The following is a 12,896-nucleotide window of genomic DNA, read 5'->3' as shown; positions in this document are numbered from 1 at the left end:
ATATATCTTGGGAGATATTGTGGATAAATATCACTGTCCCATTTTAAGTAATCCAAGTCATAATGCCCTAATGGACACAGGGTGACTTAGACATATGAGGTGCATGGGGAGCTGAAACAAGGGTTTCCCAACCTTTCCAAGGGATTCTGGTTTCCACGGTCCCTCTCATCACATAGTTTGTCTTAGTGCGGCTGCCTCCTAGCACCATCTTTGCGGCCAAAGCGAAGCTCCAGGTTCCCGGAAACTAGTGGGGGAAGATGGGTGTATTAATAAACAATGGCCTCGGTTGTATCGGCGACTCTTCACCTCCACAGAGCATGTCCGCCCTGTCAGACTATGCGCATGCGCCCCCACAGATCCTCTTCTCGTTAGACCTATGTTCACTTCTCCACCAGGCTTCTCTATCCCTCTCTATTGTTCTATACCACTACAATAATAAAAGCTCCAGAAGGGGCCACATGAGAGTAGCATATAGTGCAGTACGTTTTATTAAAAAATGAATTCACAAACAAAATATTTCAATGCAATCACATTTTAGTAGTAAAATATCAGCATTGAACATGTGCAGCTTCCAGATGTCTCACACTAATCTGTGTGCTAGCAGTCCCGTATAAATTCCATCATTTGGGTGCTCTGGTCTGGAGCACAAGATTTGTAGGATTTGGACATTATTACCTTTAACCACTTAAAGTGCAAGTAAACCCCCCTATCGTTTTCAGCCAAGGAAGCTGCCATCTTTGCCTCTGTTTAATCTACAACTGCCATGACGCTGCACATGTGATTAGTTATGACACCAGCCATTGGATGGTTTGACAGTTTGGTTGAGAGCACAACCAATGGGAGTGTTACATTTCCGGCACGTATCTGAAATGAAACAGTTTTATGCATGGGTTTACTTTAGCTTTAAGGACCGCCCCACGTACATATACTGTGGCAGGGCAGCACAAAATCACGTACTCGCGCGTGCCTCCAGAGCCCCGCTGCTGCTGTGATTGACCACACAGCGATCATTCCGAGAGAGGCAGAACTGCAATGTCAACTCCTTAACATGAATAAGGGATCTTGTGTCCCTTCTGTATACCATAAATTCAGATAATTACCAGGCAGTATATGTTATAGCCACCAGATAATGCCAAAATACTAATATCAAAAGAAAGTTCTGTCCAAATATTTCAACAAATGCTTTTGAAAAATAAGACATTTGAAAAGATAGCAAGCAGAATACAAGATGTGTACAATTTGTATAAACAAGAATGTTTTTCTAGTATGCATGGATATTTTCAATTCAACTGTTTCTGGGTTAACTTCTTATTAAAAGTTTTCTGCTTCTATAATTTAAAAGTGAAGGAGATTTTTTTATTTTACTTATCCAACAGATGTTGGGAACTGAGCGCTGGAGAAATAAAATGGATCTACCAAGCACCAATACTAGCAGCAATTGGGGTAAGACGATATTCATTATAAAATGCATATACTGTAATGTTTTACAATAATTATTATTATAGAATTATATTTTCATAGCTTATGCTCCTTTGCAACATGGTTCATGGTCATCTTTATATTTCTAAAGGTACTTTACAACTAAATCTACAGAGGTGAATTTTAAAGAAATGTGTCTGGGTAAGAATATAGGAATATTATTATGATCCTGTTTTTAAAAGAGCACTCTTGACAGCTGCCATCCTTTTTCTTCATTCACTACTTACTGAGTCACTGATCCAGAACAAACATGTGCATCAAGTGTCCTGATATGTAGAGTGGCTCAACAAATAGTGAAGAAAGATAAAAATAACTGTTGTGGACAAAAACAAGTCAGTATTAACCAGTTCATGCATTAATTGCAGCTGTACAGTCTTGATGTGAATCTGGATACCTAAATACACTGCATTTGTTTGATTCTACAACTATTTACTTAACCACTTCAGCCCTGGACCATTTGGCTGTCCAAAGACCAGAACACTTTTTTAACGATTCGGCACTGTGTCGCTTTAACTGACAATTGCCCGGTCGTGCGACGTGTTTTATAACAAAATTAATGCCTTTTTTTGCCCAGCGTGTTCGCGGCCTTTTTTCTTTTACCTCAGAAATGATAGGTGGCCATTTTGGCGCAGCTGGCACCATTTTATTGTAGCCGCACTAGTTGTAATGCTGAAGCAGCGGGTGGCCATTTTCTTGTAGCCCCGGGTTAGTTGTGGCCTCTACTGTTGGGATTGTCTTTCTGAACGGCGCGAACAGCACACAACACCTCAGACGCAGGGGAACACCTCAGCACAGGCAGTGCAGGGGAGAGAGTGGGCCATGGCGCTGTGCAGTACCTGGGTCAGGGTGGTGAGTCCTCTGGAGGGGCCCTCACTCAAGGCAGCTAGGAGGATGGACCTTTTTTGTGTACCTTGTTATTAGTCCCTGAATGGCTGTCAGGCAAGTGTGGGTCACCATGGCATCAGAAGCTGGCGCTTCTTCCCCAGAAATCCCTGTGATAGCATCAGGTGCACCTGCAGTGCCTATGGATGCTTTGTCGGTAGGCTGCACTCCATCCGAGGGATTTTCTGGCAACCTTGGACATCAAGGACGCATACTTGCATGTCCCCATATACGCCAGGCATCAGAGATTTCTGCGCTTTGCAGTCGGGGATGATCACTACCAATTTGTAGCTCTCCTTTTTAGCCTGGCGTCGGCACCCAGGCTTTTCACCAAGGTGCTTGCCCTGATTATGGCTCTGCTGAGACAGCGAGGAATCGCTATCGTGGGCTACCTGGACGACCTCCTTCTGAGAGTAGCTTCAGACTCATAATTAGAGGAAGATGTGGCTATAGCCAGTCAAACCCTTCAAGAGTTTGGTTGGGTACTGAACCTCTAGAAGTCGGTATTGGTGCTGACTCAGCGCCTGGAATACCTGGGCTTAATTCTGGACTCCTCAGAGGCGAGAGTTTTTCTCCCTTTGGAAAAGTTGCAGACTCTTCGGGCTGCGGTGAAGCTGTTGGCAGTAGTCCTCTCCTGATAGACGGCATATAAACCTAAGGTCAAGAATAAAGGAGCTGTGTCCGTCTATGAACTTCAGAGAAAAGGATTATACGGTGAGTACAAAAATCCTATTTTATTCTCAGTTTAGGCCGATACATATCCTTCTACATATTTTTATCATGACTGCGACATTATGAAGGACACATCGGACACTTTTGACACCATTTTGGGACCATTGTCATTTATACAGCGATCAGTGCTATAAAAATGCGTTGATTACTGTGTAAATGACACTGGCAGTGAAGGAGTTAACCAGTAGATGGCGCAGAAGGGGTTAAGTGTGTCCTAGGGATGTGTTCTAACTGTAGGGGGGATGGGCTACGTGTGACATGACACTAATCACCACTCCCAATAACAGGGGGCGGTGATCAGTGTCCTTGTCACTAGGCAGAACCGGGAAATGCTTGTTTACATCATCATTTCCCCATTTTTCCTCTCTGTGAAATGATCGCGGGACCCGCGGTCACACTCAGGGAGCTCGTGGTGCGTGCGCGCCCACAATGCAGCGTCTTAAAGGTGACATGCCTGTACGCCCATATGCCCAGCCGAGCCATTGTGCCGACGTATATATTCGTGCGCTAGTCGGCAAGTGGTTAAAGTGGTTGTAAAGGTTTTTTTTTTAATTAAAATAACAAACATGCCTAGACTTACCTGCTCTGTGCAATGCTTTGCAATGCCTTTGCACAGAGCAGCCCTGATCCTCTTTTTTTGGAGTCCCCCTCTGGAGCTCCAGGCTCCTCTTCTTCATTGGATGCCCTCACAGAAAGTAATTTCCAAGTCCCACTGCTGTGTCCAATGACACAGACAGCATGACTCAGCCCCACTCCCCGCTCCCATGTTACAGGATTTAATTAACAGCAGCGCTTGTTCACATCGCTGGATTGGATCAGGCTCAGGTAAGAAAAAGAGGGGGGAGGGGGTGCTGCAGCACAGAAGGGTTTTCATCTTAATGCATAGAATGTATTAAGATGAAAAACCTTAAGGCTTTACAACCACTTTAATATGGTTTTGTTGTATAACTTAAGCACCCCTTAAGCACCCCTATTCATTGTGACCAGGCCATTTTTTGCAATATGACACTTTTACTGACAATTGTGCGGTCGTGCTGTATTACATTATTTCAACAAATACAGCTTTTTTTTCGTGGTATTTGGTCACCTCTGTATTTATTTATTTTTTGCACTATAAACAAAAAAAAGAAAAAAATTTTGGTAAAAAAAACTAAATTTTTACTTTCTGCTATAAAATCAAATTTGTTCATCAATTTAGGCCAATATGTATTCTAATACATATTTTTGGTAAAATAATCCCAATAAGCGTATATTGATTGCTTTGCGGAAAAGATATAGCGCCTACAAACTATGGGATATTTTTATTTATTTATTGTTTTTTTTACTAGTAATGGTGGCGATCAACAACTCATATTTTAACAATCATCTCCCCCATCACGCAGTTGACCAAACAAGGCATTCGATTCCATTGATCCTCCACAACTCAGACTGCCTTTGAGGCCTTGAAGAGACTGTTTACCTCCATTCTGAAACATCCCAATCCAGCCCTGCCATACGTCTTGGAAGTGGACACATCAGAAATGGCCATTGGGGAAGTGCTTTCCCAGAGGCAAGGGTCCAAGGTCCTGTTACATCCTGTTTTTTTTTTCCCGTAAGCTATCAACAGCAGAGAGAAATTACAATGTCGGGGACCGCAAACTCCTAGTGATCAAAGCTGCTCTGAAAAAGTGGAGGTACTTGCTAGAAGGAGCAGCACACCCAATCTTGATCTATGCAGATCATAAGAATTTAGAATATCTAAGAGCGACAAAGAGGTTGAAACCCCGACAAGCCAGGTGGGCGATATCCTTTTCCAGATTCTCCTTCCACCTAACGTACAGGCATGGGTCAAAGAATACCAAACCCGATGCATTGTCCCGCATGTTTAGTGAGTCTGAAGAATACTCACTTCCAGATACTATTCTGTCATCAGGGAACTTTCTTTTACTACAAGGAGACTTGCTGTCCCAAATTAAACAAGCTTCAGTGGGATTTCTCCACCTTTAGGAATTACCTTGCAGTCAAAAGATGGTCTGTTTTGGTGCAAGAACAAGATCTTTGTAATAGAAGACTTCCAAATCTCCACCTTAGGGCTGTGCCATGATCATGTACTAGCTGGACATTTTGGCATTATAAAAACCCCTTAACTGGTGCAATGTACATTCTGGTGGCCTCAGGTGGAAAAAGATTGCAAGAGGTATGTAGAATCCTGCACCATTTGCATCTGCAGAAAAAAACAGTAAGTCCAAGACTTGGGGGCTGTTGAAACCGCTACCCGTCCCAGATAGATCCTGGAAAATGGTTTCCATAGACTTTACTGTAGAGCTTCCCCCATCCGGGGGGGGTACGGTACCATATTTGTGGTAGTAAATTGGTTGTCTAAGATGGCACATTTCTTACCAATGAAAGGCACACTATCTGCCCAAGAGACCGCACAAGTCTTTGTCAAAGCCTTATGTGAAGCCTTCGGGATTTAACTCTCATTTTCATCAGCTTATCACCCACACACAAATGACAGAAAGAACCTACCATACTCTTGAACAATATCTGTGCTGTTTCTCCTCATTTTCTCAAGATGACTGGGTTTCTCTACTTCCATTAGCCAAATTCGCTTACAATAATTCTGTCCAGACGAAACCGTCTCCTTTCTTTGTTCATTATAGCTTCCATCCTTCATTTCTATCTACTACAATACCCGAGTGCTCTGTACCAGCTGTCCTTGAGACAAAACATTTCTTAAGCACCATCAACAAACTGTTACAGGAAACAATGGCCAAAACACAGGCATACAACAAAATAGATAAAAAGAGAAGAACTGATATCCTGAATCCTGGCGATCAAGTATGGTTATCTACAGCAAACCTGAAATTAGATTGCCCATCAAACAAATTGGGTTCTAAGTTTGTGGGGCCATTTCCAGTAAAGAAACAGGTCAACAATGTTGCTTATGAATTGGAACTCCCAAACTCTTTCAGGGTTCATCCTGTTTTTCATGTAACCTTACTGAAGGTTACATGATTCCTGATTCTTTTCCTGGACAAAATATTGGTCCACCCAAAACAGCAGTTGTTGAGTGAGAAGAAGAATTTGAAGTCAAAGCACTTCTGGATTGCAGGAAAAGGAGTAATCAAATCCAGTACCTGATAAAATGGAAAGGTTTTGGGCCAACTCATGGCAACCAGAAGGCAATATTCATGCTAAAAGGCTATTTCAAGAGTTCTCGTCCTGCCAAATAGGCCCAGTTGGGCATCCAGAGGCTGCCCATTAGGAGGGGGCAATGTCAAGAAGGGCATGCCAGCTGCCAAGATGGTGGCCACAGAAGAAGTCCTGAGCGCTCAATTCCAGTGAGGAGAATGCCGCGGGGTGTGCCTGTGTGCGCGCACCTTGTGACAGGTCATGGCGTCAAATGGACTATTTAAACTGGGTCAGCACCCAGGCTCAATGCTGTATGGTCTACAGCATTCCCTGTGTTCACTGCTATCTGTTCCTGTTGACTGACCCAGCTTGTTCCTGATTTCCCCTGCTATCTGCCTGCATCTGCCTGCACCCTCTACTACCTCGCTGCCAGCCTGTTACTGACACAGCCTGCATCTTCCTGATCTGCTCACCTGTGTATGACCCAGCTTGCATGTACCCGTCTGTGTTCCAGTCCTCACAGAGCATCCATCCCACCAGCTGCCGCAACTGCTTTCTGGTCCATAGCATCCAAGCACCAGTCTGTTCCAGCTTCCAGTCTACCTGCTGTTCCTGATCCTACCACTGTGTCGGTGCTCCTCCACAACTCCGCCAGAAGTTCAGGTCCAGCACCGCTGCTAGCAACCATGCCAGGCACTCGTGCGACTCTGCACTCCCATGCCTCCTGTCTACTCTATCAGGGGCCTTAAGTCAGAGGTGTAAGAGAGGCCCTCCTCTGCATATCAGGCTATACCACCAAGTTTGTGACAGCTGCCTTGTAGCAGTAAAACTGTTATAAAGTGGACCCTAAGTGGTGCAACTTTATACCTTTTTGATGGGACATAGAACATCCCTTTTCTATCATTTTGATCTAACTTTTTGCCCATTAAATCATTTGAAAAAAAAAAAAACAATGCATCATTTTATTCCTGCCTAGACATGTTTCTTTTGCTATAGAGAGATTTGAAACACTTGATAATCCCAGTACCTTGATTTCAGTGATCTTTTTGGGTTACTGCTTTGCATACAGTAAGGAAGATCTTGAAACAATTTAAGGTATTGTTCACATCAGTAACCCTGGTTTAAATCTGAAAACAAACGAAACAGCAGAAATGGCGCAGGCGCCGTGTAGAGCTAACTCGCAGCTCTACATGTTTGGCTACTTTTGGAAACTCCGTTGAGGTTCGTGATGCGCCTGCGCAGTACAGGGGGGGTCCTTAACCGCCGGGGGGGCCTTCTTCGGAAGAACACCATCCACCGCTTCCAGGAAGTCAGTGCTTGTGGGCTTCACAATGCCCACAAGCAAAATGGAAACTTTCTATATCTGATTTTAAAAGGTAATCTTTTGCCCGAAAACAGACAGGGGAGGTTTGAAGTCACCAAACACGTGAGTACTAATTGGTGATCTAAAAATACATTGAATGCAACCAAAAAAAAAAAAACGATTTGCTGTGGAACTTCTGCTTTAAAAAACAAAAGCAAATGCAGCATTTTTATTTGTTAAACGATGGTCTTTATTTATAATAAATGTCAGTACTGTTACTTTATATCTACTTTAATTCCCAGCATAGCCCTGGGGTAAACATCTAAGTAGCTAGAGATTAATATCCCCCATATAGTCCAAGCTAAGGGCTGGAAATGCAGTTTCACGTAATTAGATTTTAAGTTCTTGCACCAATTATCTGCTTCAAATTATATTGACTTAGAACCTAAGAAGGTTAATCATATGCCAACTGTTATACTAAGACTCATTTGTATGCATAACTCTTAAACAGGCTTTTAAATCTGTTTCTGCTTATGATAGAATTACTAAAGCTTTTATACTTTCATTGCCATCACTTTGCATAAAAGCATTGCAAATTGATGTAATGTTTTGATTATTAAAAATTAACAATATTATTTTGTGCTGTAAGCTTGTTTTTGTGGCCTTTTTGAACTGCTTTTATGTGATAAAGTAGCCTGTGCTATTTATGGAACATGTGAACTTACAGAATTCATAATACACATGCATGTTTAAATTATTAGAGCTTTTCTTTAACAAAATGTATATGTCATTGGCTGTTTTTAAATTGTATTATGGATAAATCGTCTCAGCAGGGTCACAGACAGTAATAACAACCTTACAGAGATTCTAACTTTCAACACTATGTCCAAAATAAAAAAATAAAATTGTAGCTTTAGATACACTCTTATCTAGCCATGAACGACACCATTTAACCTGTACGACCATGTCAGAATATGTTTTATAACTTTTTATATATATATATATATATATATATATATATACACAGGGTGGGCCATTTATATGGATACACCTTAATAAAATGGGAATGGTTGCCGCCATGGTCACCACCCATCTTGAAAAGTTTCCCCCCTCACATATACTAATGTGCCACAAACAGGAAGTTAATATCACCAACAATTCACATTTTATTAAGGTGTATCCATATAAATGGCCCACCTGGGTTGATCCATATAAATGGCCCACCCTGTATATATATATATTAGTATCTCACAAGTAAGTACACTCCTCACATTTTTGTAAATCATTTAATTTATCTTTTCATGTGACAACACTGTAGAAATGACAATTTGCTACAATGTAAAGAAGTGAGTGTACAGCTTGTATAACAGTGTAAATTTGCTGTTCCCATAAATTAACATAACACACAGCCATTCATGTCTAAACTGCTGGAAACAAAAGTGAGCACACCCCTAAGTGAAAATGTCTAAATTGGGCCCAATAAGCCATTTCCCTTCCCATTGGCATGTGATTCATTAGTGTTACAAGGTCCCAGGTGTGAATGGGGAGCAGGTGTGTTAAATTTGGTGTTTATTGCTCTTACTCTCGCATACTGGTCACTGGAAGTTCAATATGGCACGTTACGGCAAAGAACTCTCTGAGCATCTGAAAAAAGGAATTGTTTCTCTACATAAAGATGGCCTAGGCTACATGAAAATTGCCAAGACCCTGAAACTGAGCTGTAGCATGGACGCCAAGTCCATACAGTGGTTTAACAAGACAGGTTCCACTCAGAACAGGCCTCGTCATGGTCGACCAAAGAAGTTGAGTGCACGTGCTCAGCGTCATATCCAGAGGTTGTCTTTGGCAAATAGACATATGAGTGCTGCCAGCATTGATGCAGAGCCTGTCAGTGCTCAGACCATATGCCGCACACTGCATCAAATTGGTCTCGTCTAAAGATGATGCACAAGAAAGCCTGCAAACAGTTTGCTTAAGACAAGCAAATGGAAGGTTGGAGGAGTGCAAGGTCTCTAACATCCACCAGCTCCGTGATGTTGTCATGGCATTTTTTTTAAACAAGACTTTAGAAACCTTTTTTTAATAATAACCACTCTGACCTTCTTCTGCCCCGTACACACAATCGGAATTTCCGATGGCCTAGAATCCAATGGAATTTTTCGTCTGAATTCCATTCAAGCTGTCTTGCATACACACTGTCAAACCAAATTCTGACCGTCCAAAACGCCTTGATGTAAAACACTACGACGAGCCGAGAAAAATGAATTTCAATGCTTCCGAGCATGCTTCGACTTGATTCTGAGCACGCGTGGGTTTTTTCTGGAGTTGCACACAGACGATAGGAATTTCCTATCGTTTTTTTTTCCATCGGAAAAAAATAACACATGTTCTATTTCTAAACACCGACAGAAAACAAATCTGATTTTTTTAATCCGAAATTCCGACCGTGTGTACGCGACATTAGACAAACATTTTAAAGCAAAGTTTGTACTTTGTTAGCTGAGAAAATATTATGTAAGCATGTAATTTGTTTCTTTTAGGATCTAAAGAGTGTCAGCAAAAACAACTATATGTATCAATTATATACGTTATTCAAATCAGCATTTATTAACCACTTAAGGACCACCTCCTGCACATATATACGGCTGGGCACAAGCACGTACCTGTACATCCTCTTTAAGTGCCCAGCCAAAGTTCCGTGAACGCTGCCGCGGGACCCGTAGACCCGGTCGCCGCCGGAGTCCCCCGATCGATCCCCGTTCTTCACTGTGGCGCTGTCATTGATTGTCTGTTCCCTGATATAGGGAAAGACAATCAATGACGTCATATGTTCAGCCCCGCCCCCCTACAGTTAGAAACACATATGAGGTCACACTTAACCCCTTCACCGCCCCCTAGTGGTTAACTCCCAAACTGCAACTGCCATTTTCACAGTAAACAATGCATTTGTATAGCATTTTTTGCTATGAAAATGACAATGGTCCCAAAAATGTGTCAAAATTGTCCAATGTGTCCATCATAATGTTGCAGTCACGAAAAAAAATCGCTGATCGCCGCCATTAGTAGTAAAAAAAAAAAAATTAATAAAAATGCAATAAAACTATCCCCTATTTTGTAAACGCTATAAATTTTGCGCAAGCCAATCGATAAACGCTTATTGCGATTTGTTTACCAAAAATATGTAGAAGAATTCGTATCGGCCTAAACTGAGGAAAATTTTTTTTTATATATTTTTGGGGGATATTTATTATAGCAAAAAGTAAAAAATATTGAATTTTTTTCAAAATTGTCGTTCTATTTTTGTTTATAGCGCAAAAAATAAAAACCGCAGAGGTAATCAAATACCACCAAAAGAAAGCTCTATTTGTGGGAAAAAGGACACCAATTTTGTTTGGGAGCCACGTCGCATGACCGCGCAATTGTCAGTTAAAGCGACGCAGTGCCGAATCGCAAAAACTGGCCAGGTACTTTACCTGCATTTTGGTCCAGGTCTTAAGTGGTTAAAGAGGCATTTATAAATACAATTACAAATCATATCAATCATGTCAAGTTGGTACCTTGTATCTGCTGAAGTATATTATGGCTTAGTGATTTATTTTTTTCTATCATCCAGCTAAATTTCATCCTGTTCCTGAACACAGTACGGGTCCTTGCAACAAAAATTTGGGAGTCAAATGCAGTTGGTTACGATGCAAGGAAACAATACAGGTAAGACTATTTCATAATTATTATATAAACAAATAAACATTACAGGGCATATTTATAAAACAGTGAATTTGACATTCACCAAACACTAAGGTTAGGTTCACATTAGTACAAGTCGGGAATGTGTGCAAAATTTCAAGTTTTTCCAAATGCACAAAAACATGTTGTCTTTTAGGAAGAGCATGGCAGTGCCATTAATTCTTAAAATTAATAGCAACCCCATTTATATGTGTTTTTACGTGCCAAAGCACATAGTGCTGCAGCACTATGCGTTTTGGTGCAGTAAGATTTTGGAAAAGGTTCAGGGACTTATTTTCCTTGTTTTTTGCGCATCAGGCAGCTTACTGAAATGACTAAGGCAAGCTGCAGTGCACACAGTTTCAAGCCTAATTGCAAGTGAATCTTACTGATTCAGAAGTGACTAATTCACCACCAGTGAGGCTCCGTTCACATCTAGGCATTGCTATTTTAAAGGCGTCTTTCTGGTGTTTTTTCAGGCATTTTTATTAGACGTTTTTGCTGAGTTTTTGCAACGTTTTTTGTACAGGCATTTTGAAGTTGACAAGTCACCAATGAAAAGCAGAAAAACGCTTGTAGTCTGACAAAAAAGAAGCTCATGTACTTTTTTGAGCTACAGCGTTTTGCTTTTGTGACAGAACGCTCAGATGTGAACAGGAGCCATTGAAATGAATGGAATTTGTCTTGTTGGGTGTTTTTAGAGCGGAGGCTTGGAGCAGAAATTCACCCAAAAAAGCCTAGGTGTGAACAAAGTCTGAATGTTCAGTGAAAGTCACACTGACTGCTTTCATAAATATTTACCATTGTAAAGCTATTTTCTACTTCTGCCAACAGTTTGTTCAACAAAAATATGCTTCTTTGACATTCTAAATGTAGTACAGCATTTACTCTGCTTAATAAACATGTATATAAACATACAAATTTAAGGTTGCAGCTGCACAAGGAAGAAGTAGGTGATGCCAATGTTTATTTGTCTCCTACAATATCCACCTAATTGAGGTAGAATTCTCAGCATTCTTTTCTCTTGAAAACCTCAACTCCAATAAAAAATGTAGTTACCAGTATTTGCAGGGAAGGCAAAGATCCTGTCATCAATAACCCTTTCATGACTGGGTATTATTAATACTTAGTTGCCCAGGCCAAATTTGGTGTCAGCTATAGGATGTATGACTTATTTGCTTACCCAAAAAATGTTTTAGATTATATTTATTTATTTTTATTACTTTCTTGTTATGTGCTTCATATGTTTTCTGCTATGTGATCACTATGACATCACTATGTTCACATGATTGATGGACATGGAAATTGGTTCCCACTCATTTTACCTGACACTATAATAGAATTATCTGTAAACACAGGTGCCCACTGCTAGTCCTGAAATTGATTATATACATTATTGAATGCATCCACAGCACAGAACATTGTGCTATGTAATGTTTACATATACATGGTGGGTTGGAAGGGTTAAAAAGGTGACTAACAAATATGTGTCTATAACAGATAAATAAAATAGTGGTCTTAAATTACATTTAGATTCGATTTAGATTTAATTTGATTTAAGATGTTTATTCAGCAGAGTTTTGACTGGAAGTGTACACAAATGTAATGGTTTCCAGGTTGACAAGATCCAATGCATTTAAAAAAAAAAAATCAGATTAGGTTG

General features: G+C 40.8%; 1 protein-coding gene across 1 annotated transcript in view; it reads left to right on the top strand.

Annotated features, from left to right (window-relative positions):
• Positions 1–12,896, top strand: part of PTH2R (parathyroid hormone 2 receptor) — a 359,186-nt gene that overhangs the window by 284,900 nt on the left and 61,390 nt on the right. Inside the window, exons 9-10 of the mRNA XM_040358482.1 lie at positions 1,377–1,443; positions 11,124–11,218. Coding sequence (XP_040214416.1) covers positions 1,377–1,443; positions 11,124–11,218 — 162 coding nt within the window. The remainder of the gene's footprint in view (positions 1–1,376; positions 1,444–11,123; positions 11,219–12,896) is intronic.

This window comes from Rana temporaria, chromosome 6 (assembly GCF_905171775.1).
Source record: "Rana temporaria chromosome 6, aRanTem1.1, whole genome shotgun sequence".
Lineage (NCBI taxonomy): Eukaryota > Metazoa > Chordata > Amphibia > Anura > Ranidae > Rana > Rana temporaria.
Note: the sequence above shows the minus strand (reverse complement) of the source record. Positions and strands in the feature narration are given on the sequence as shown.